The sequence below is a fragment of the Amphiprion ocellaris genome, chromosome 3, assembly GCF_022539595.1.
Source record: "Amphiprion ocellaris isolate individual 3 ecotype Okinawa chromosome 3, ASM2253959v1, whole genome shotgun sequence".
In the NCBI taxonomy this organism is placed as follows: Eukaryota; Metazoa; Chordata; class Actinopteri; family Pomacentridae; genus Amphiprion; species Amphiprion ocellaris.
Window position 1 is genome coordinate 37928409 of NC_072768.1, and position 26051 is coordinate 37954459.

Sequence of the window (26051 nt, forward strand, 5' to 3'; positions counted from 1 at the left end):
ACCGTCACAGGAAGTCCATCTCTGGACTGAGGCTCTGGGGGTCGAGGTGAAGCGACAGAGCTGCTGCCACATCTGGATCCACATCTGCACACTGAGACTCCAGCTGGACAGGAGGAGGAAAAGTTTCCAGATTATTAGTAACAAAGGAGACCAAGAATGCGATGCATTCAGTGTGTGATTCTGTCATTAAAAGGTTTCATTCAGTGGTTTTAGTAACGAACAGCTCAACGTGTTTGCAGATAAAACATTTTCCCTCAGCTGAGAATCTGTTGCTCGCAAATAAACGTAAGTAAAACATTCTGTTTAAAGGGAGACGCTTCTTCTGGTAGCTCTGAACAGAACCTCCCAGGTTAGCTTCGCAGCATCAGTTACCGTGGAGATCTAGCAGGTTAAAAGAGAGCCGCCTTTGTGACACTGAAAACTCTGACTTTGGGCTCAACATACCTGCTAACCCACTGATGTCACTTCGTAATTCAGCCCTCAGATCCACTAGGTTAAAGGCCGATTCATGCTTTCCTTGTGTGTCCAGACATCCACCATAAATCTGCTACACACTGTGCCTGGTACACCTGGAATAACCACTAGATGGTGCTGCAGGTTTAGCTGCTGTGTTTCATTCCATATCTTTATGAACAATCTTATAAGGTCTACACAAGGTTGCAGTAAACAAGCAGGATTTAGCACCAGGCAGAGCAGACCGGAAGTATGAACAGAACACATATGAACCTGAGCACACGCTAAGCTAGGTGGCAGCCACAGATTACCCCTAAACAGTCTCCAAAACAACAAAAACTAAACTTTATAAATCCCTTACTGGGGACATTTCCATTCTACAGCAGCTCATGGAAGACTAAATTACAACAAAGCTAACAAAAAAGATAATAAAGACTACGTCTTTAAAACGTACATGATGAGTTCCTGCTGCACTGACACCAACTAGTGAATTATTTGTGTATTTTTATTTAAAACAGGGAAACTAGGAAAGTTTCTGGGAGATTGTGATGTTTATTAGTTTCTTTAACGTCTGTAATCTGACCTTCAGCTCTGCTAATGAGCTCGTCTGTCTCTCTGTGTAAACAACGGCTTTCAGTGATTGGCTGGTACTCATCTAACGGCCAATCAGATTCAGCTGAGGGCGGGACATAGCTGAGACCACAGAGTGAATTTATGGTGTTTCTATTAGTAAAAATAACAAGATTTATTATCAAAAGTGAAGACTATTCGTAGCTGCAGTTGTGTTGTGCTTACTTGTCTGAGTTGTGTGGATGAGAGAGCACCAGGAGACGACTGTGAAATCACCGTCAGGATGAACTGTTTGCTTTGGTTCAGGATCTCAGAAGGCTCCACCTGGAAACACAGCTCATGTATTACAGAGTTACCTTTATGTTGCTTCCATCAGTCAGACATGAACAGATTCACACCCTCACCTGCTTCTCTGTGGTTGTCGGAGGAGTTTCTCCGTCCAGGAAGAGCTGCAGGACGTTGACGTAGCAGATGACGGCAGTATGGAGGAAACCAGGACACCTCAGAGCTCCCTGCAGCAGCTCACGACTCTGGTGGAGCAGCAAACTAAACGTAGACGGCAAGTTTTAAAGTAAACAAGAAGAGCAGAAAGTGAAGCGACACAGAAAATAGTTTTACGTTTTATAAATCGCTTGTTATTGCAGTTTTCTGGTGTCAAAATGTCAAAAGCAGTTTAAAAAATGTAGTTTTTCTGGTGTTTTTAGTGAACAGAGATCTGTAATAAATTAGGTGCTGGACGAGTTCTAATTTCCAGATGTGACCTGATGGTGGCAGCGTTTGTTGTGGAAGTTCAGACAGAGACACACTGGAGACTCAGAGGAATTCAGTTGTGAGTTATGCTATTAGTCATGTGTATTTTTTGTACATTTTGAAGTGGAAAAAGTTTGTAGAAACTACAAAGTTCAACAGATTACTTCATTTCACAAAAATTGTTATTAAAACCTGCTTAAGATGTTTTTGGACAGTATGGATCGTAATAGCAGTAGAGGCCTGGAGGTATGCTTGTTTATTGTTTCCCATTTCCCTTTTCTTTATTTTCTTTTATATACATAACATGCAGCTTCAAGGTTAAAAAATTAGCATCTACGTTGACACTAACTAAGAGGTAAAATACACTACTGTTCAAAAGATTGGGGTCACTGAGAAATGTCCTTATTTTTGACAGAAAAAACAGCTTTTTCAATGAAGGCAACATTAAATGAATGATAAATCCAGTATAGACATTGTTAATGTGGTAAATGACTATTGTAGCTGGAAACAGCTGATTTTTAATGGAATATCTCCATAGAGGTACAGAGGAACATTTCCAGCAACCATCACTCCTGTGTTCTAATGCTACATTGTGTTAGCTAATGGTGTTGAAAGGCTAACTGATGATTAGAAAACCCTTGTGCAATTATGTTAGCACATGGATAAAAGTGAGAGTTTTCATGGAAAACATGGAAATGTCTGAGTGACCCCAAACGTTTGAACGGTGGTGTAGGTTGGTATTAATATTTACTGATATCAGGAGACGTGACACCGACAGAGCAGCAGTTCATGCAGGCATCAGTTCTGAGGATTCTCTGGGTTTATATTGTAGTTGGGAGAAGGTGAGATTTAGATTACAGACCAACATGGAGACAATTAGTCTGCTTAGTCACATCAGAATAGACATTATCTAACCTCCTGCAGCATCTGCTTGTATAAAGGCCATTATGACCTTAGAAAGGGGAAAGAACAAATGAACAGGGAGTGTTTACCATCAGTTAAGGCTGTAATTTTAGCTGCTTTAAACCACCTCTACGTCTACTGAGTGATGCTACTTCTGGAGAAACTCACCTGCAGAAAGCCCAGGGCATCAGCCGAGTAAACTCATCTGACGTCACCATGGTAACCGACTGATAAACACCTTGATCTAGAGGTAATAAAGACGATGCAGCACGTCAACGATTAGCTCAGCGTTAAGATTAAGGCGTGAGCTGAGAAGATAAACGTCGAACCGTTGGGTTTGAAGATGAGCAGCCAATCAGGAGAGTCGACCAGCAGATTCAGGAGCTCAGTGCAGAAACATCGGACTTCTTCATGGTTCTTCTCCTGCAGAAACAGCAAACGAGTGTCTTTGACCTTCAACTGCTCAGTTTAATTTAGCATTTTTGTGCATTTTGTACGCCTGTTGTCTCTGGTTTGTCTGAAGTATCGTCAACCACTAGTCACACACTGATAGAGACACTTGAATGGGTTTTTCTTGCTGTTATTATTTGTTTTGTAATTGCCCACTGACCTACATTAGCATGGAGACGAAAACATGCAGCCGCTACAGTACAAGAACAGCAGTGAAGATGTGCAGAATATGTAGATCATTGCTGCACAAACTCTCTCTGGACAAAATCTGTGACTGCACCAGAAATCATGGAGCTCAAAACAAATGTATAACGGAGCTACAGCCTGATCTGTAAGCAGCCTGATCTGTAAGCAGCCTGATCTGTAAGCAGCCTGATCTGTAAGCAGCCTGATCTGTAAGCAGCCTGATCTGTAAGCAGCCTGATCTGTAAGCAGCCTGATCTGTAAGCAGCCCTTACATCCTGAACATGCTCTGTTGGAGGCCGGTTACCTGAGGATGCAGCAGTGATGACAGGTAGTCGTTCACACACAGGAAGAACAGGAAAACCAGCATCTGGAAACAGCAGCAGGTAAATATAGAAAAGATGGAAAACGCACCAAAATAATTTTAACATCTGAACAAACAAACAGCCACAGTTCTGATAAATCCTTGAGGTGGACAAAAAGCACTCCAATATTTTAATTAGCATGCAGGCGAACCACATATCGATGTAAGATTGAAATATTTATTGTTTTTTTTAATACACTACAGGCCAAAAGTTTGGAAGCAAACTCAAATTAGTTATTTTTGCTCATTTTTCTATATTTGGCCTTTACAGATTCCATATTATTATTATTATTATTATTATTATTATTATTATTATTATTATTATTATTATTATTATTGTTATTGTTATTATTAATGATTTGATTTAGAATATTTAATAAATAAATATAATATATTTAATAATTTAATATATATTATAGATTATTTATATGGTTATTATTTATTATTATATTTACATATTGCATATATGCAAATTTTTTCTATATTTTGCTTTTACAAATTATATATGGATATTATTATTAATAATTACATTTATAATATTTAATACATAAATATAATACATTTAATAATTTAATATACAATATATAATATAGATTGTGTTTTGGCAGGCAAAATTACTATAAATATTTATCTGCCTTCAAAATATATGTATTTTTTGTTGACTGACTAATGAATTATTAAATATATACATACAAATATAGAATTACTGTTAAATTTTTCTATTTCTTTAATTCATGCATTCACATTTGAACAAAAACTTTAAATATGAGTTTTTTGTTCAGTTATTTTCACCTGATAAATCAACAATATATAGAATTAGTCCAAATTTTCACCACAGAACTGTCTAAAATCAGGTGTTTGGTTGGTTGTCACCTGTTTGTACTTTGTGTCTCTCTCTGGTCGCAGTAGATTCAGAGCTGCTCTGAAGCTGCGGTTGTTTCCTTCACAGCGTCTCCAGACTCGATGCAGGCTGGAGGCCGACAGAAGAGCAGCAGCTGGAGGCGTCTGCAACATCTGGCCTTTCTCCAAACTGCACAGTTAAATAAACATGTTAACAAAAGCTCTCTGCAGGGCTCATTTAACACTTTTATTACTACAAAGATTCACTAAAACCAGGAGTTCCTGGACAAATCGGACACATTCTGGGAACTTTCATTCATTTGCTGAAAAGAGGAACGATACGGGAGCTTTAATGAGTATTTTTAGACGCTAGCAGCAGGTGGAAAGGTGTCAGCAGACTGTAGTTTCTGAGGTTTTACCTGCAGCTCCAGTTCTGACAGTCAGAGATGAGCTTCAGCTGCTCCGGTAGAGAATCTCCATCAGTCAGACGAAGCCACAAAGACGACAGAACAGCAGACAGACGCTGCCAATGGAACTGGAAAAACAGAGAAACTCAAGTTTCTGCATTTCAAAATAAGAGATCCGAGTATCAACACACATTTATAATTTACAACTTCAAAGACACCAATAAGGAAAATCAACCTGAAACGCACATTAGTGGTGGGTGACATGACTTAAAGCCATCTCATTATTATTATTATTATAAAGAGTTTGCACATCTGCAATTACCACAATATCATAATACATATAATACTGCTGCAACTAACAGTTATTTTCTGGACTAAGCGATTTGTTTGGGCTCTAAAATGGCAGAAAAAATGTCCCGTTCTGCCCACAATCCAAAAGTATTCCCTTTATTGTCAAGGAAAAGGAAGGAGACCAGAAAATATTCACATTTAAGAAGCTGGAATCAAAAAATGAGGACTATTGAGACTACTTTAAGACAGAAATGATTCTTAAAATGGTTGTTTAACAGTCATTTCATTAATGCCTGCAGCTCTACTATAACACTGTGAAGAGTTGCATGAATGAAAACTGTCACAGGTCTAAAACAAAACCTTAAATAACTAATTCTGGTGTTTTCTACTGAAGAATAACAGACAACATTATTTTTCATGTCTTTAGGCAAATTTAAGACCTTTTTTAGCTGTCAATGAGAAATTTTTTTTTTTTTTTTAAATCTAACTTAAACCTCTTATGGATCCACAGATACCCGGAAACTGATGCTGTATTTCTTATATTGCTATAATTTCTTTGTGTTTTGCAGGTAATTTTCTTGAAAACGTCCTGATAATTTATGAAAAGTAGCTGGTAATTAACTGTAAATTACAACAACATTTCCAAGAAAGTTCCACAAAAATTTTGTATTAAACATAAGGAACTGGAAGAAGTGTGCTGTGGTTCCTTGTTGTCTTATAAACAAGGACGGTGCATCTCTGTAGCATCAAAACATTTAATTAATAATCATATTTAACACACATTTTACTTTTATTAATTGCATTTCTGTCAATGTGGGTATTGCATTTTGCCATATTGTGGTTCATTTTTCACCTGGTACTCCAAATATGCTGCTCTAATGTTTGATATTTGCACAGGACAGAAAAAATACATTGTGAGTCTGTTTTTTTAAAGGGTATATTGTTAAAATAGTTGATTTTTATCCTAATGAAAGGCTGATTTAGGGTGGAGATGTTTAAATATGGGTTCAAACGGACTGCATTAGTGATTTTACTAGCCTTCATGAACAAACTGGTTGAATTAACGTTAGTGGGACTGAATGAAAAGCAGACTCTTAGATCGGACTGTACCACTGTGGAGACGAGCAGCAGAGGACAGTTGATGCTGATCTGAGACCAGGTTCTGTTGAACTCTTCTCCTGGACGTCCGCATCGTAAACTGGCACACAGCAGCCCCTGAAAAGCAAACAAGATGCTTAAAATCATCCCAGAGCTGAGAGGAACAGAGTCAGGAATAAAGCAGCTGTAATGTTTAGGTGGAGTGACTCACTCTGAGGAGGTGTGAGGTGATGGAGCAGGACAGCAGGCCGACCGGAGAACACAGCTGCCTCTGAGGAACCATAAAAATAAAACAATGAAGGAGGTGAGATCTAAAAACGGCACTTTTTGATCAGGAATAAAAGCAACGGCTCACCTGATGCTGGTTCACGTGTTGGATCAGTTTGCTGCAGTCCAGAGTCGTCCGTCCTCCTTCAGCCTTCAGTCTAACCAACAGAACGGCCGGTAGAGTCAATAGAACTCTGCAGAAACACACAGGAGGGTTGGTTTTTGGATAATAATCCTGTAGATTTGGCTAAATTTGTCTTTGGAGACATAATCAGTGAGAAAAACTAATCTATCATTCTTTATTCAGTCTTTTGACTGGCTTTTAACCTTCTGAACTTCAAAATTCACTGGTTGGTTCTTTAAAAATCAAACAAACACATAAAATCCACCAAAATGACACCATTTAGTATTTAGAAACAATAAAAAACGAAAGAATTGTCAGATTTTTGACTTTCTAAGAATCAACAAATCGTCTCATGTGTGGTTTTATTGGGGTAAAATGGTAATATTTCATCAAAATCACTTTGCTCTACATGTTCTCATTCAAAAAATTCACCAAAAAGAAACTGTTTGCAGTAACCAGATTCTGTAAAAAACAAAAAATTCTGACCTCCTCTGCAAAACCGGGAAGTTATGTTTGACTCAGCTGTGAGTCATAGTGATGTGACAAAAATTCAGAGTTTTTAGGTTGAACTGCAGGCAGTGTTTCCACAACATCAGATTTTCAGCTTTCTGACAATCCTTAAATGTATCATGTGTGAGGTTCAGTCAGGAATTTTAACCAGACGTAGCCTTAAAATCACCAAAATCACTAAATGTGTCATTAAAAATATGATCAGAAATAAAGAGTTTGCACCAGATACTGCAAGAAAAATAAATTCTACACTCCTTGACCCATCTGAGAAACCAAAACTGACTCAGCTGTGACCAACAGTTATGTGATAAGAATTAAGAGAGTTTTCAGGTTGAACTGCAGGCAGTGTTTCCACAGAGAGACTGAGAGGAAAATCAAAGCTGCTGGATCAGTAAAATAAATGCAGCATGGCTCAGAAACAGTGAACAGAGGAGCAAGTTGTTTTTTGAAATTTTGTAAAATAAATAAATAAATCCATCATTCTAACTGTGTCCTACTGACAGAAGACATTTCTGAGTTTCCATAAAGCTGCAGGACTTTATATTGTAGTGAAAAATGAGCAGACAGCAAAGAAAAATGTGACAGAAGCTCAATAAAGACACCATTTCCCAGCAGCCCCAGCGGACAGATTCCGTATCTGTATCTACAGTTTACCTGTTCCAGGTGTGCAGAGCTCGCTGCAGGCTGAGATCACTGCTGATGTTTAGTGAAGACGAGGAGGAGAATCTCTGAAACACCACCTCGAACAGGACGTCACAAACATCTGCTCTGCTTCCACGGAGGTCAGTCAGCTCCATCTCATACACAACCTCCTGCACAAACATCACATCCTGGTTACACAACAGCACTGGGAGGCTTCAGGTTGACACCAATGAGCCAAAACATGAAGACCGTTGTGCATCATGTGCTGCTGGACCTTCAGGTGAAGACTGAACAGATCAAACATGTGGAGGCCTGAACTTCACAGACCCTTGAAGGCGTTGGGTGGTATCAAGATGTTAGCAGCAGATACAGTGGTGAACAAACTCTTATATACTCTGGTAAAGATCATGGATATCATGACAGTCTTGAGTTTCCAATGACTGCAGTTTGTACCAACCTGTAATCTGGACAGGATATCTGGCAAACAGCCTGCAGATTCAGACACTCTGGGATTGAACTTTTCCAGATTCTGCTCACTGTTGACATCACATCCAAAGTAAAAGTATTATTTCATTAAAAGTGGAAGTTTAACTCATGTAATTGGGTGTTTTTACTGTGTTATGGTTAGATATAAACACACATAGCTGGAGATATAAACAGCAGAACCGACAATAAAACATAAAGTTGCACAAATCAAGCTTTTTGTCAAGATAAATACATTCTTAAATCCCAAATTTAAATCAAACAATTCAAAATAATATCATGCTGTGCCTCTTTTATGTAAGACAGATTTTGCACATTATGAAAGAATTCCATTGAATGTCTTTTTTAACTGTATATTTCCTCATATCTGTAGTAATTATTTGTTCCAAAAAAATATATAAAATTCTGTGCAGAATTTGTATTTGCTCAGTGACAGATTCATTTATGTAAAGTAACAGTCCTTAGATTTATCTAAATAAAAATAAGCTTTGAAGGATTAATCTGCAGTTTTTAAACAATCAGTCCATTATTTAATCTGTGTATAAATGGACAGAGGAGAGTTTTAGCACTGATTCATGACATTCTGAGCTTCTGCACTGTAGAAAATATTAATATTGCACATTTTTGAAATGTTATTATCAGCTAATATAATTTCAGAGTCATTTTAGATTGTTTTTGTGTCAATCTGAACACATTTTCCATCATTCTCGTGTCATGGACAGATTTTTGAGTCATTTTGGATAATTTTTGAGTCATTTTAGACACATTTTCTGTCATTTTGGATCATTCAGGTTAATTTCGGACAAATTTCCAGTCATTTTTCAAGTTATTTTGGACAGTTTTTGTGTCATTCTGATTCTCACCCGGAGTAGATATAAAACTGATCTGGTTGCAGTTTTTACCAGAACCAGAATTCAGTGTATTTTGCAGAATTTTCATCAAGTCAGTGAGTTTTCTTTGGGCTACAACCTGAGGTGTTTGTTTATTGGCCTCTTTATTTGCTTGCATTGTGGTGCCATTAAAAATAACATGTAATGTGAATATCTTCTGGTTTCTTCTCTTTTTAAGGCTCTTTAAGACATTTTTCGTCTTTGGGAAACAACATTTTTCAGTTTTCTGCCATTTTAAAGACCAAAAATCTGACCAAATGAGAAAATAATGGACAGATTAATGAACTAAAATGAAAAATAATCATTGGTTTGAGCTCTGCTACATTCAGTCTGTAAGCTGATTCACTTTTATTCAGCAAAACTCCTAGTATTTTAGGCTGTTTCTGTTGGCATGTTAGCTATGAATGTATAATTATCCATCAGTGAATGACTTTAATACTGGAGAAAATGTAAAAATAGGTTCAAAACATATTTTTTCTTTGATTTCTAAGCAGAAATCTAAATAATTTTACCAGAAGTTGTGCAGTTTTCATGTAATTAAATTCATGCTAAATCTGAAAATGTGCATCATGTCTTTGTGTTAAGTTACAACTTTTTTAGAAGCTTTCAGCAGCCAAATTTCTGCTTGTAATCAAACAATGCTGTAGCTTTCAGAAATAAATGTGGTAAAGTTTGAAGCACCTTAACTGCAGCTCCATGATTCCATGAATGAGATGAGAGCAGAGCTTCTTCATGTCTCCTCCACAGCCTCCTTCCTCCTCAGGTTTAGTCAGATAAAGCTCCAAACAAACCCACTGCTGATACTCCTGACTGCACAGAGTAAAACACACTTAGATCGGATATTAATTAGATCTTTATTGTGTTTTACTAGCACCTGTGTGTTCGCTGCCTCACCGTTCTGCATCATTCAGGACGTCTTCACTTCTCTGGACTCTGAGCTCGTTGTCCAGCCAGTCTGAGAACAACAACTACACAAACACAACAACAGTTCTTTGTCTTCGGAGGTTTGCAGAGCAGAATATTCAGTCGTCGCTTAATAATTCAGAGCTAAAGAGGCGGTTTAACCTGCCTCATTTCTTCTCTTTGTCTCATTTCTTGTCATTTTCAATCTCTTTTTGTTGTTGTTTTTTGTCTAACCTTTCTAATCTTAGGGATCCATGCTTTAATGTTGTTTACACCAAACTCTGACCATCTGAAAGTTGCAGCTGAAATAGAGACTCATCAGACCAGCCAATGATTTTCCAATCTTCTATTGTCCAGTTTTGGTGAGCTTGTGTGAATTCTAACTGTGGTTTCCTGTTCTTAGCTGACAGGAGTGGCACCTGCTGTGATCTTCTGCTGCTGTAGAACATCATCTTCAAGGCTGGACCATGCCACGTTCAAAGTCACTTAAATCTCCTTTCTTCCCCATTATAGATGCTCAATTTGAACTTCAGCCAGTTGTCTTGACCACGTCTGTGTGAATAAATGCACTGAGCTGCGGCCATGTGATTGGCTGATTAGGTATTTGTGTTAACAAGCAGTTGAACAGGTGTACCTAATAAAATGGTTGGTCAGGATGTCTAGGAGTTTTAAAGTCATAAGTGTGCATGAAACCAACTTTCCAGCTTAGATATGTCCACTTAGACTGGCTTAATAACAATCATTGGCTTGTTTTGTTGCTTGAAGTGAGAAAGATGAGCTCTGAACAAAAAAGAAAGCAGCCTGATTTCACATTTTCTTCTCCGTGTCCACTATTTTATGGGCTTTATGGTCCAATAACATCAGTAAACATTCAAACAAATGGCTTTGAACAGAAGTTTTTTGGTGTAAAGGTACAAAATCATGTAAAAACTCCTTTAATTTCACATCATTAACAGCAGTGACTCTGTTTCAGCCTCACCTGATACTCTGGTTTCTGTTGCAGCTGTTGGAAGGCGACGTTCCTCCACATGTGTCCAGCTGTTTCCCTCCAGCTGCTGCTGCTGTCGGTGACGCTGCTCCACAGGTTCTCCTCCAGATGTTCAGCAGCTGTTCTCCTGGTTTCAGGTAGCAGTCTGGGAATCAGGTACAGAAGCTGAACACAGAAACACATGAGATAGATGACGATGATGATGAGCTTTTAAAACACGTCTTAAAACACATTTTATACACTTACTTTTAAATGTCATAATCTGTTTTATTTGTTCATTTTATTGTCTTTTACCTTGAATTAATTTATTCACATATTCAGTTTATTTATGTATTATTTTTACCCTTGTTTTCATGGTTTTACCCTCTATTTTCTGGTATTTCACTTGTCCTTTTTCCTTTATTAAATATGGCAGTTTGGGTGCTTTTAACATTTTATTTATAGTATTTATGGACAAAAATAACGGTACCCTTAACTTAATACTAAATTAATGGCACCATCATTGTTGTCCACTCCAGTTTCATTGGTCTGTTTTTTAAACTGACTTTGTTGAACCACATTTCAAAAGCAACGTCTGATTTTCATGGGTTCAATTTCAGTACATTTTAATTTATTACTACTTTTGTCAGTTTTAAGTTATTTCAGTGATCATTGTGGGTCATTTCTGTCTTTATCTTAGTATTTCTAGTTGTGATAAACACATAAAGACGTTCTAACGCCAGCATTGTTTCTGTATCGACAGGCAGGAATGTTTAAAGTGACCGATGTGAGAGAAAATAAAGTGTGCCGTCCTGCTACCTTCTTGTAGATGCTGCTGGGGATGAAGTCCTGCAGCTGCTGTTGAGGCAGTGACTCAGTCCTGCAGATCCCGTAACACACAGCAGCAACACACAACCTGGACGACAACAAGACCAACGCTGAGTCACTTTAACCAGAACAGAAAATCAATCATCCAGGGAAAAACAAAAAAAAGAAAATCAATCAGAGGCTCCAACCAGAACCTCCTCAGAATCATTTTATTCTTCATCTGCAGTAACTTTATTAATGATCAGAGTTTTACATCTTGGACTAATTTTGTGTCATTCTGCAAATCTTCAGTCAATTTATCAAAAAAAATAAAAATTTATAAAAATAAAATAAAATAAAATTTATCATTTTTGGGGCAATTTTGGAAGAATTCTGACTCATTTTGGACAATTTTCTTGTCATTTTCAACAAGTTCTATGTCAACTTGGATCTTTTCTCATCATTTTGGATAATTTTTGTGATTATGGGATAATTTTAGAGTCATTTAGGACAGATTTCATGTCATTCTGAACTAATTTTAAGTAATTATAGCTCATTTTCATTGCCATTATTTGAAGTCACCCAGATGTTAATATGAACACGTCACCTGACACAGAAGAGCATGTTAGCGTCTTTGCTGCAGACCAGAGCCCAGCTGAGAGCTTCTCCAACTGACACCAGCCGAGCAGGAAGCTGAACCAGAGGATTGTTTGATGTGGAGGCGTGAAGGTGGACCATGAACACGGCCAGACCAAGAACATGAGCAGAACTCAGAGACGAGGCCTTTGGAAGGAAGACGTTTGAGAAACTGAGTGTTGATCTGAGTGTTGTGCCTCAACATTAGAATGAAAACGATCAGTGACAGACGGATGCATAAAGTTTAAATGTGGATTTCAGCACCTGGTTGTGAAAAAGCTCCCAGAGTCTGTGGACGAGGCAGCAGAGGAGCTGAGAGTTACCGAGCAGAGCGCCGACGAACCTGGAGGCCCACCGGGTTTGTCTGAAGACACAAATAAACACAGACAATTAATCAAGTGAAGGGATTTTATTCTGCAGTGTATTTGATAGTAAAGTTGACTTTACAAGTAGCTTAAATCACTTTCTATCCAGACCTGAAGAGAGAAAACCTACTTATTTTAGATACTGTTTGGTATCTGGACCACGAGCTGCTAAATTTCCCTCCATTATTTTGCATCATTTGTTTTCAAAGTGAGACGTAGCAACAACAAAATAACAAAAAAATGTTTATTATTGTATTTATAAGAAGAAATTCACTTATTGGGAGGGTTTGCTCTGGAGGTGTCCAACACACACTGGCAGAAGTTCCTCAGGATCATGTTGACAACCTGGAGATTAAACAAGAAAACACACTGAAATACACACAGCCAACAGATTGAGCAGAATAACTGGAGATTTCCATCAGATCGTACTTTAACGTGGAGCTCAGAGGACTGAGGAGCATCTACGTCGAGTTTAATAACCGTTTGTCTGATCAGATCATCAGGACGTCCGGGGAAGACGACGCTCAGAGTGTGAGAGATTCTGGACAGCTGAGCCGACATCTCTGAGGAAACACGACAACAGATATGGAAACAGAAGATATAAAGTCACTGTGTTCAGGTGCAAACAAGTCTTTCTGAACAGACTGTGGAAGAAACTAAGGGTCCAACACACTCAGATTTACTGCATCTTAAAGACCTAAACTTCTTCTTTCTTCCAACAGCATCATGTTGAATCCAAGCCTCCACTGGAACCAGGTTAAACAAACACTAGCAGCAAATCTGGGGCTCAGAAATGAAGCTAATGCTCAAGTGAAACCGGTTGCAACCGACGCAAAAAAGCGAGTCAACTGTCAAAGAAAACTGAAAGTGGGTCTACGGGCAATTTAAAACGAAAAATCCTCCTGAAAATTCAGAAACTATTAGGCTACAATTTCACAAATATCCTTTATAAATACTCCAAGCAGAATTTGTCCCAAAAATGTGATGATTTGAGATGGAATGAGTCTGTAATTAGCGTCTACACGTTATTAAAGGTTGCTGTATTTGGTGCACTAATATCTGCTCACCTCCTTCATCTCCACTAACAACCAGCTGTGTGAACTCCAGCAGCTGAACCTCCAGGACCTCCAGAGGGTCGTCTTTAGTGTCCGAACACGCTGCACTTCCTGAAAACATTTGTATGCAGTCTTTAACAGAATTCATCCATCATAAAGTTGTCCAATTTTAAATGAAAAATATCACAAATTTCTCAAAATTTGTCCAAAATAATGGAAAAAATGGTTCAAAAATACATTAAATTGTCATAAAACGCCAAAAAACTATTGAAATGATTAAAAAAATGTTGAAAATGACAATAAAGGTGTCCAATTTCAAATGAAAAATGGCCCAAAATTATTTTAAAAATCGTTCAAAAATTACATAAAATTGTCAAAAAAATTGACAAAAATAGCAAAAAAAGTCTAAATTACATTAAATTGTCAAAAAAATAGAAAAAGTATTGAAATGACTCAAAGAAAATGTCCCAAATCTCAGGAATTTAAGCTCTCTATAAGCATGGATCAAGTCTTGAAAGAAAGAAAAACTCCTTCAAGTGTTTTGCAAGAGCGTCAAAAAACACCAGAGAGAGACACAGAGTCAGATAGAAAAGATTAAAATATATATTTTAATGTAAATAATAAACACTCACTGTTCTGTTGCCTCTGTTTCTGGCAGGACTCTACATAGGATGAATACTGTGCAGCAGGAATCTTATCTGCTCTAAATACAGAAAAAACACTAAATAATCAACGAAAACACAAATAAAAGAAGAAACATCACAGTTTGACAGATTTAATTTAAACTACTAAAGTCTGTATCTGAAGCTTCTACAGAGAGGAGATGAAACTATTTCTGATAAAAACTCACTTTTTCAGAGCTTCTATGAAACTCATCCGAGCATCGGGTTTAACAGGAAGCTGGAAATAAAACAGACAAACTTAACCCTCGTGTCGTCCTGCGGGTCAAAATTGACCCGTTTTAAAGTTTGAAAATGTGGAGAAAAAAATACATTTTCACAGTGAAACTTCTGATGTCCACATTTTCAACATTTCTGGGAAATCTTTGAACATTTTTTGGTGGAAAAAATAAATGTTAAAAATGTTTCTTAACAACATTCACATAATCAGTGAATTTCACTGGATTTTGGTTGATTTTTATGTGAATGTTCTTCAAGAAAATATTAGAAGTTTTACTGATATATATGGAATCACTTTAGATATTTTTAGGATTTTTTGGAAGATTTTTACTCATTTTCTGAAAATATTTGCAAGAATTTTCTTGCCAAATTTGGGGGATTTTTTTTAAAATCCAACTTTTAAGGGAAACTTTTAAGGAATTCTTGGAATTTTCTTCCTGAAGGTTTTACAAATTTTCAGAAATGTGGGGAATTTTTTTTGCTGAATTTTTGGATTTTTTTCAGACAAGGAAACAACATTTTTTGGTGCCTGTAAATGAGGACAACAGGAGGGTTAAATTAATGCAACAGAAAGCAGGTTTCTGGCTGAGAAGGTTCAGATGAAGCTACAGAAGCAGGAGGGTTAAAGTTCTCACCAGCCTCGGAGTCAGCAGAGCAGGAAGGAACCGAGTCAAGAAGTACGACCTCCGGAAAATACTGAGGAAACACAAAACAGAGTCTTTAGTTTAACTTTAAAATTCAAATTCTGTTCCTTTTTATAAACGTGTTTAACGGATGGATGATGAGATGAGAACAGACCAGGAAACATAAACTCTCTTGCTTTGTGTCTTTTCATCATCATTTTTGTCTCTTTGTCGTCGTTTTTTGTCTCTTTTTTTGTCATGTTGATCCTGGATATCATCGTTTTGTTCCTAATTATTGTCAGATAAGCCTCTTTGTGGTCATTGTGTGTCTCCTTGTCGTGACTTTTGTCAGTTTTTCTTGTGTTAAATTAAACTTTGTCTCTCTGCGGTTGCCTAGTGTGGTAACTTTTGTCTTGTTTGTGGTTACTTTGTGTTATTTGTAGCCATCTATCTCTCTCTTTATTGTCATTTTGTCTCTGGATTTTTTTTGGTCTCTTTGGCGTGACTTTTGTGCTTCTTTTTTCGTTGCTTCATGTGTAGTTGTTTTCTGTTTTAGATGGATGGATGGATGGATGGATGGATGGATGGATGGATGATGGATGATGGACAGACAGACAGACAGACAGACAGACAGATAGATAGATAGATAGACAGACAGATAGATAGATAGACAGCTAGACAGACAGACAGATAGACAGCTAGACAGACAGACAGACAGACAGACAGACAGACAGACAGACAGACAGACAGACAGATAGATAGACAGCTAGACAGACAGACAGATAGACAGCTAGACAGACAGACAGACAGACAGACAGACAGACAGACAGACAGACAGATAGATAGATAGACAGCTAGACAGACAGACAGATAGACAGCTAGACAGACAGACAGACAGACAGACAGACAGACAGACAGACAGACAGACAGACAGATAGATAGATAGACAGCTAGACAGACAGATAGATAGACAGCTAGACAGACAGACAGACAGACAGACAGACAGACAGACAGACAGACAGACAGATAGATAGATAGACAGCTAGACAGACAGACAGATAGACAGCTAGACAGACAGACAGACATATAGATAGATAGATAATTATTTTATTAATCCCGACAGAAATTTAAGTTTTGTCTCTGTGGTTGTTTTGTGTCTGTTGTAATTTTTGACTATTTGTGTCTCTGTAATCATTTTTTGTCTTTTTGTAGAGGTTCTACATTTCTTTGTGGTTGTTTTGTGTCTCTTCATTATTGTTTTGTGTCTTTTTGTGGTTGTTTTGTGTCTCTATCATTGTTTGGTGCTCCTTTGCTGTCATTTTGTGTCTCTTTATTATTTCGTGTCTTTTTGTTGTTGTTTTGGATATCTTCATTATTTGGGTCTTTTTGTGATTATTTTGTGGCTATTATTGTTTTGTGCCCCTTTGTGGTTGTTTTGTGTCTTTTTATTCTTGTTTTGTGTCTCTGTGCTTATTTTGTGCAGAATTGTTGTCACTTGTGTCGCTGTGTGGTTGTTTTGTGTCTCTTTATTGTTATTTCTTTTTTTATTTCTGTCTCTGTATAATCATTTTCTGTCTTTTTGTAGTTGTTCTATCTCTCTTTGTGGCCATTTGTGTCTCTTTATTTTCATTTTGTCTCTTTTTATTCTTTGTAGTTGCTTTGTGTCTCTCTGTGGTTGTTTAGTGTCTGTTTATTGTCATCGTGTCTGTCGTTATTGCTATTCCATTCCTTTTTGTCACTGTGTCTTGTCTGTTTGTGGTTGTTGTGCATCTCTGTGATAGTTTATTGTCCCTTTTGAGGCAGAGCGTCTGTTCCCATCATCCCCGTCCCTCTGTGAACATGCTGCAGGTGAGTATAAACTCAGGTGAAGGTTACCTGGCCTCCATGACTGTAGCTGAGATCCTTCCTGTGCTCTCAAACAGAGTCACTGCTTTCTCCATGTCCTGGACGGCCTGACACTGAGGCTGCACAAACACAAACATTATACGGAGATTAACGCAGAATTTAATCACATTTTCTCCATAAGACAGGTAGAAAATAAAAATACCGGGTTGGAGCATGGAAGAATTAAATAACAGTGATGATAGCAAAATATACAGTATTTCTTTATACTGAAGATATTTTTATTCTGAGTGAATAACTTTAATTTTTTGGTTGTTCAGCTCTTTTTGTCACCCCAAAGTCCTGCCATATTTGTAATATCAAGGTAAAATATAGTCTGATATTTGATTTAATTAATGGCTCCCAACTTCACAAATAACATCCTTCTTCTGGACTGAATGCACTGAAAATATGCAGCTAAAATTTGAAAAATCAAAGTTGAATAAATATGAACATGAATAAAAGACAGAACCATTATAATATATAGTGTTTTGTGTGTTTCTGATGAAAAAAAGTACTTTTCTTAGGTAAATTCTGAAAAGACGCCATATTATATTGTATTAAAATTAATTTCTTACAGCAGAAAACAGCAGATTTGATCTTTTTTGGGGATATTTTGTGCTCTTACCAATGAGTCCCTATTCTGTCAAAATATCTAAAAACTGGAGCCTTGTCTTGTCATATTTGCCACAAATCAAATTCTACCAATGTTAGAGCCTCAAAAGTTGGTGAAATGTTGACTAAAGTCTGTATTTTAGTAGAAATATGGGTCACCTATTTATATAAACTTACAGGAACTTTATCTGGACACAATACCACCATTGTTCGAAAATTTTTTCAATTTTCAAGGGCCCATAATTATTCATTTCTGGACAGCTTTCAGAGAATTTTGAGTTATTTCTGGACAATTCTAAGTCATTTTGGACAATTTTCAGTATTTTAGATAGATTTAGGTCATTTTTGAATCATTAGAGCCTCAAAAGTTGGTGAAATGTCGATCAAAGTCTGTATCTTCAGTAGGAAAAATTGATCCATACATATAAATACTTTTACAGGAAGGTTCTAAGATAAGATAAGGTTAGCCTTTATTGATCCAACTGTGGGGAAAGTGCAAAAGCCACCCTTGTCTGCCGAAACCCGGGATCGAACCAGGGACCTTTAGATCTTCAGTCTAACGCTCTCCCAACTGAGCTATTTCGGCCTGAGGTCCTTATTCCACCCTGGGTTGAATGCTTTCCATCTATTTTTAAAGCCATTGACTAAATTTAAGCCTCTGCTGGATGCATTTAATCATTTAGATCTGTTGGAAACTATTCTGTAAATATCACAGCTGTGGGGGGTTTATTTCTGGAGATATTCAACCAGTAAAATGACTTCTCCGGGGACAGTTTTCAAAAATGTTCAGGTCTGAAAAAATCAGGAATTTATCTGAAATATATTTATAAAATAAAATAAAATAATCTCCAAACCAGCCACTGTGTGTCACTGTTACCTGCACTGAAGCACCAGAAACATCCTCGTATAAACCCATGTCCTCCACTGACTCCTGCAGACACACAGCATCAGAACACACTGTAGGTTCACAAATTCACATCAACAAACACTACATTGTTAAAAAAAAAAAAAAGGAGTCCTTTTGTAAACCTGTTTTTAACTCACTGTTTTTCACAAGTGAATTTCACTTTACAGATTTTCTCTGCTTTCTTATATTACAGACTTTAACTAGAAAAAAATACTGAAAAATTATTGACATTTAAAATCAGGCCAAAGCTGTAAGCTGCAATTTCTTTAAAAAAAAAAAAAAAAAAAAAAAGATAAATAACTACTGTAAATACAAAAAAATAACATATGGTCTGTAAAGAAATAAAGTAAAAATTAGTTTTCGAAAATAAAATTATACAGTTTTTCTTTTTACTGTATTTCAATCAGCAAAAAGAATAATTATTTCACAGATTTCCCTGTTTTGTTCAACTAAATTACAGATAACAAGTAAAATCACATAAATAAATAAATTTACATAAAAATGTGGAATTAAAATTAAACAAAAACACAAGAAAAAGCTGGAAATGATATCCACATTAAAAAAAAATCCATATTTTTACAAACTGCAATTTGTAATTAAATTATTATTATTATTAATGAATAACAATAATAGTATTTAAATTTGCAAAAATAGCATTTTTATTTATTTCAGAAAAAAATATGGAAGCATGAAAAAATATACAAAGTAATTAATGAAAGCACAGCAATAAATAATTTAAAAAAAACGTGGAAAAAAGTTTATTATTATACAGATGTTTGCCATGATTTAATGGAAAAATTATTTATAATTAGGATCGAAACACATGGTAAATAATTTCATTTAACTGTGATTTTTTTAAAAAAGTGAATGATATCCACATTTTAAAAAAAATCTGTTTTTAAGAATAGTCATTTTTTACTTTTACATCGTTTTACATGCTTTTCCAATTTGTGACTGTAAAGTTACACTGTTAAACTGTGTTTAAATCAGCGAAAAATATCATTATTTTACAGATATTTCCTGTTATTTTCGTATTTTTTTTTTTACAGCTTTTCAGCATTATAGCATTCCACCGTTTTTCACATATTTCTTCTGGTATTTTTTAGCAGATTTTTTTTCTACTCAAAGGACTAAATGGAGAAATAATTCCTTAATGTCCTCGTGTTTCTCACCTTGAGGTCGGCCAGCCTGGTCTTGGCCAGAGAGACGTACTCCATCAGGAGGCTGCGATGTTTCACAGGAACGAACGGAGGATGAAGGATGTGAACCTGCCAGGTGAGAATCACACTCCGCTGTTAGAATCCAGAGTTTTCTTTACTGAAAATAACGTAAATCAGCCGCTGTTCTGGTTCCGGATCCTCATGTAGTTATGACCTGTGGGACGTTTCTCACATTCCTCACAGCAGACTTACTTTCAGCTGGTTAGATTTTCTACTTTGTCATCTCAGAGACGTGTGGAATTCACCTTGAGGTACTGCGGAGGCTCAAAGGGCACCAGGTCTGACAGGAACTTCAGCAGGAACACCAGAGACTTCTTACTGTTGGCGTGGAAGCTGCTGCCGCCACCGAACGACATCTGAGAGGCCGAAACGAGAAACTGAGACTAGTAGAAATGTGTGAAACAAGAGAGACACTACAGTTAGAGATGAAAAGCCGACTGCAGACCTTGAACCAGTCGCTGTAAGAGGAGAAGACGCCGGGTCCCTCCAGTGAAGCCTGTCGAGCCAACAGGAAGGCCGTGATCATGTTTTCCAGGTCGTAGCCTTCGAATGCAGAGTTCAGCAGCCTGGACAGCAGATCTGACAGAAAAATAGAACAAAAAAAACACAAAAAACCCTGAATAAATCAGTCTACCGGTGCAGAAACTGGAGCTAATTCTAAGATTATTCTGCTGATTTTGAATTAAAAGTTAAGTAAAGCATCTGCATGAAATATAGATGGATATTCAATGATTATTTGCAGGAAATTACTGTCAAAAACAAGCATCTGACACTAAACATAAAACATTTCTGGCACAAAAACTACTCACAGAAGCACTGAAAGACACTGAAGACTAAAAATATTGTGCAATAGTGCAAAATATACAGTAGAAAGAACAATCAGTGTGTGAGGATGCAGAAAAATCCGTAATACAATTAATAAATATAACAGAAAATGCATAAAAGCATCAGAATTTAACAGGTTTGTCAGAAAATTTGACAAAATTTAAGCTTAAAATAGGGGCGCCCGTATAGCTCAACGGGTTAAGCAGGTGACCCATGTACAGAGCTGGTCCCTGATGCAGTGACCCGGGTTCAATTCCCACTCGTGGCCCTTTGCTGCATGTCGTTCCCCCACTCTTCTCCCCTGTTTCACAAAATTCACAAAAATTAACAGTTTGCTCTAACTAGATTGTGCAAAAAACTAAAAATTCTGTCTAATTTAAAAATTATTCAAAAATAAACCATTTGCTCCTACTAGATCCTATAAAAAATGTAAAATTCTACATGTCTCATTTAAAAATTTGCCAAAAATTAACAGTTTGCTTGAACCAAATTCTGTAAAAAACAAAAAAAATCTACGTCTCATTTTAAAAATTCTTGAAAAATAGTTTCCTTTCAACTAGATTCTGTAAAACACAAAAAAATTCTACATCTCATTTCAGAAAAATTTTAAATAAACCACTTGCTTCAACTACATTCAGTTAAAAAGATAAATTAAAAAATAATAATTCTACATGTCTCATTTAAAAATTCTTCAAAAATAAACAGTTTGTTCCAACTAGATTACGTAAAAAACTAAAAACTCTGGACTGTTTGTCACAAATGTGAAGCCGTTTATTTTTTAACATCTTTTAACACAAACACAATATTAGAAGACATAAAAATATTACTGAAAGAAATAAAGACAGCTTAAAGGAAAAAAGCTTTAAAAAAAAAAAAAAAAAGAACTAGGAAATGCTGTCCGATAAAAGAATGTTTTAAGAAAGACGTCACCAACTCAGCTGCCTTGATTTTCTTGCTAAAAGTGACCAGTAGGTGTTAAAGTCTGTCCTAAAACACTGAAACGCTGAAACAGGAGGAATCCGCTCGTGTTTCTTGGTTCTGGTTAAAAGAGTCACATCCAGTGTTTACCTCTGAGGCTGGACTGGGCGGACTGGGAATAAACCAGCAGCGTGGAGACGAAGCTCAGCACATGTTTCCAGTTGACCTCATGAGTTTCTAAAACCTGCTGCAGGTGATTCAGGAGCTGCTCAACGCTGAACATCACAGCCAGCTGGGACACAAACACAACAACACAACAACTTAATAACACATAAACACAACAACACAACTCAGATCTGTACAGCTGAGTTCATTTAGGCTCAGTGAAACCAAAAACCAAAGTGTTAATATGAAGAAAACAAATCAAACACATAAATCAATAAACTCAATGCGATGTTGATCGATCAGTCTAAACTTAACATCTTGCTGCAGCCACTAATGTGTGAACAGTTTGTTTACATGTAAATAAAGCTGCTCACTCATCAAAATTAAGAACTATAATATTGTACAAATGCAGCATATTTTTAAATATAAAATCAGGCCAAAAACAGCTGCAGAAAGAGTTTAAAAACAGCAATAATGTGAACAAATGCTGTGCAGTTTCATGTAGTTGTGATGTTTTAAAGGCAGCAGAGAATTTAACAGTCATCTGTTAGTCAGAAACTCACAGATGGTGGAGAAATCCAGAGCAGAGCGACAGACTGAGATCCAAGATATCAGTTTAATATACAGATTTATATATAGTCATACATAAATGTAATTATAATGTGTGAGAACAAACTGTCAGCATGGATTAAACTTCTACCTTTCTGTACAGAGACGTCAGCAGACGGTCGGCTTTGGAGAAAATCCACTGGTTCTGCTGAGAGACGGCGTCCGACACTGAAGAGAGTTTAAACTAATTATTATTAATGATCAGAGTTCTACCTTCAGAATGTTTCCATAGAGGTGGGTCCAGATTTATCAGTTTTTGATGGACTTTTTCCATCATTTCTGAGCCTCAGAACTTCATCAGTCCAGCAGATAGAACCATGACATTTAGGAGGAAAAACACATTTGAGTTCTGGTAGAAACTGACAACCATCAGTTTTCAGTTCAACCAGAATGACATTAAAATTGTCCAAAATTACTTGAAAATGATCCATAATTAGAAAAAAATTGTTTCAGAATGACATGAAAATTGTCCTAAATGGCTTGAAAATGATCCCAAAGACACAAAAATGATCCAAAATGATGAGAAAAGATCCAAGTTGAGATGAAAGTTGTTGAAAATGACAAGAAAATTGTCCCAAATGAGTCAGAATTCACCCAAAATTACCCAGAAATGATCCAAACTGACTCAAAATGTGTGCAAAATGACTCATAAATTATCCAAAATTACAGGAAATTTGTTCTCTGCTGTACTGATGAAGTTTCACAACTTTCAGTTCATTTTGAACAATCTGTGCATCATCTTGGACAAATTTTGAGAATCTTGGGACAGTTTTATTTGTAATTTCAGACAACTTTCATGATATTTGACCAATTTTTGACAAAAAACACATGTAAGTTCTGCTAAAAACTGACACTAGATCAGTTTTACATCCAACCAGGAGTCACAATCTGAAGACAATCCAAATTTGACCAATTTTGGACAATTTTTGCGTCATTTTGGGGGACCTACTGAGTCAATATGAAAGGTTTTCACCATTTTTTGGACAATTTTGATTAATTTCAGGACCATTTTGTGTGATTTTGAACAACCTTCATGTCATTTTGACAATTTTTGAAAGACTTTTATAATTTTGGACAAATTTGGGGATGATTTTCATTTAATTTTGATGACTTTCAGGTCATTTAGAAAAAAATTTGAGTCATTTGTGACATTTTCAAAAATTTAAAAATGTTTTTTGAACAATTTTGATGTCATTTTGAACAATTTTGATGTCATTTTGAACAATTTTAAAGTCACTTTTGCATATTTTTGTCACTCTGGACAGATTTTGAGAAATTTCGGGCCAACTTTTCAAGACCGTTAAACACCCCGGTCTTCATGAAACAGAATTTTCTCACCAAATGACTGAGATTGAAGTACATTTTCAGGTTAAAAATGATGACATGTGGCCTGTAAATTGAGTTTTACCCGTTAGTCGAGGCTTGTAGGTGAGAGTCTGGGTGAGGGAGTGAGTGAAGAAACACTGGAGGGCTTCTGCTGAGGCTGAAACTCCACACAGGGAAGCATCGAATATCTGAATCCTGCAGGAACAACAGGGCAGAAGAGTGAGAACAAAGACATCTATTATACATCTCGTCAGTTCTAAAGGGATAACCATATTTAACCCTCCTGTTGTCTGCATTTACAGGCACCAAAAAATATTGTTTCCTTGTCTGAAAAAAATCCAAAAATTCAGCAAAAAAAAATCCCCACATTTCTGAAAATTTGCAAAACCTTCAGGAAGAAAATTCCAATAATTCCTTAAAAGTTTCCCTTAAATGTTTTGTTTTTTTTTGTTTTTTTTTAAAAATCCACAAATTTGGCAAGAAAATTCTTGTCAATATTTTCAAAAAATGTGCAAAACTCTTCAAAAAAAATCCTAAAAATATCTAAAGTGATTCCATATATATCAGTAGAACTAACATTTTCTTTAAGAACATTCACAAAAAAATCAACCAAAATCCAGTGAAATTCACTGGATTTTGGTTGATTTTTATGTGAATGTTCTTAAGAAACATTTTTAACAATTTTTTCCACCAAAAAAGGTTCAAGAATTTCCCCAAAATGTTGAAAATGTGGACATCAGAAGTTTCACTGTGAAAATATATTTTTTTCTCCACATTTTCAAACTTTAAAACGGGTCAATTTTGACCCGCAGGACGACACGAGGGTTAAGAACACAGCAACACTGGAAGCTTTTTAAATCACGTCTCTGAGACTGAGAGACGACAGCTTTTCTGCTCTCCTGGACCGACTCCAGGTCTAAATGAGCAGTTTTCTGCTGCAGGCTGTGACTCAGAGCTGTGAAGGATGCAGACGGTTACGCCGATTCAAGCGAACACGGTGCGATCGGAGATGCCAGGTGCACCGCTTCAGCCTTTTCAGGACCAGAAAAGCGTCAGGAATTTTAGGAGTTTACAGAACAGAAAAAATCATTCAGCCAGCCGCAGCCCAGCTGGATTAAAGCACTCAGAAAGAAAATGTGGTGAAGCTGCCAGACAGGTAGAAAAAAACATCTTGGAGGCTTCATCTAACTCATCTATCACAGCAGGAGGGAATGTTTTATTGGTTTAGGCCACAGAAACCATGCAGAAGCAACACAACAGCTAAAAACTACGACCTTTGGATGATGTTCTTCAGGATCCACCAACAAACTGAGTTCTTTTATATTTCACCCTCGTGTCGTCCAGTGGGTAAAATTGACCCATTTTAAAGCTTCAAATGTGGAAAAAAAAATATTTTTATCATCCACATTTTCAACATTTTTTGGTGGCAAAAAAGAAATGTCAAAAAAAAAATGTTTCTTAAAGAACATCCTCAAAAAAATCAACCAAAATCCAGTAAAATTCACCGGATTTTGGTTGATTTTTTTTTTTGAGAATGTTCTTAAAGAAATTATAGGAAGTTTTACTGATATACTGCATATGTAATCACTTTAGATATTTTTAGGATTTTTTGACAAGATTTTTATTCATGTTTTGAAAATATTTACAAGAATTTTCTTGCCAAATTTTGGGGATTTTTTTAAAAGTAAAACTTTTATGGAATTATTACAATTTTCTTCCTAAAGGTTTTGCAAATTTTCAGCAATTTGGGGAAATTTTGCTGAATTTTTTCTTTTTTTTTCAGAAAAGGAAACAATATTTTTTGGTGCCGGTATATGAAGGTAACAGGACAGTTAAAATACACCAAACATGTTCTACTGAATTCAAGTCATGCCACATACTCGTCCAGGTCACAGTTCCCACTTTTTTTTGTTTTTGAGAAACAGATTTATGATTTTATACTTTAGAGCAGGGATGTTAAACTCATCTTCGTTCAGGTTAGTTCCACATTCAGCCCAATTTGATCTCAAGTGACCAGTTAAATTACAGTATAATAACCTAGAAATAACAAATAACCACAACTGCTAGTGTTGCCTTTGTTTTAGTGTAAAAAAGTGCATTCTGAA

At 36.4% G+C, this 26051-nt stretch overlaps 1 protein-coding gene and 1 non-coding gene across 2 annotated transcripts in view; both read right to left on the reverse strand.

The window, feature by feature from the left end:
- The window catches only part of LOC111568731 (FA complementation group A), a 38055-nt gene that overhangs the window by 3086 nt on the left and 8918 nt on the right, over positions 1–26051 (reverse strand). Inside the window, exons 10-42 of the mRNA XM_023270517.3 lie at positions 24029–24141; positions 22712–22788; positions 21997–22138; positions 20549–20682; positions 20349–20459; positions 20056–20151; positions 18854–18907; positions 17356–17444; positions 15493–15553; positions 14809–14858; positions 14591–14661; positions 13971–14069; positions 13333–13466; positions 13178–13248; positions 12803–12902; positions 12510–12685; positions 11915–12011; positions 11108–11281; positions 10120–10193; positions 9907–10035; positions 8310–8388; positions 7865–8022; positions 6665–6770; positions 6521–6580; positions 6322–6426; positions 4933–5048; positions 4547–4703; positions 3617–3679; positions 3006–3099; positions 2845–2920; positions 1428–1569; positions 1249–1347; positions 3–103 (exon numbers count right to left, since the gene is read on the reverse strand). Coding sequence (XP_023126285.2) covers positions 5–103; positions 1249–1347; positions 1428–1569; positions 2845–2920; positions 3006–3099; positions 3617–3679; positions 4547–4703; positions 4933–5048; positions 6322–6426; positions 6521–6580; positions 6665–6770; positions 7865–8022; positions 8310–8388; positions 9907–10035; positions 10120–10193; positions 11108–11281; positions 11915–12011; positions 12510–12685; positions 12803–12902; positions 13178–13248; positions 13333–13466; positions 13971–14069; positions 14591–14661; positions 14809–14858; positions 15493–15553; positions 17356–17444; positions 18854–18907; positions 20056–20151; positions 20349–20459; positions 20549–20682; positions 21997–22138; positions 22712–22788; positions 24029–24141 — 3406 coding nt within the window. The 3' untranslated portion in view covers positions 3–4. The remainder of the gene's footprint in view (positions 1–2; positions 104–1248; positions 1348–1427; positions 1570–2844; positions 2921–3005; positions 3100–3616; positions 3680–4546; positions 4704–4932; positions 5049–6321; positions 6427–6520; positions 6581–6664; positions 6771–7864; positions 8023–8309; positions 8389–9906; positions 10036–10119; positions 10194–11107; positions 11282–11914; positions 12012–12509; positions 12686–12802; positions 12903–13177; positions 13249–13332; positions 13467–13970; positions 14070–14590; positions 14662–14808; positions 14859–15492; positions 15554–17355; positions 17445–18853; positions 18908–20055; positions 20152–20348; positions 20460–20548; positions 20683–21996; positions 22139–22711; positions 22789–24028; positions 24142–26051) is intronic.
- On the reverse strand, positions 18490–18562 carry trnaf-gaa (transfer RNA phenylalanine (anticodon GAA)). Its single transcript has one exon. It is a non-coding gene; the product is annotated as a tRNA-Phe (tRNA).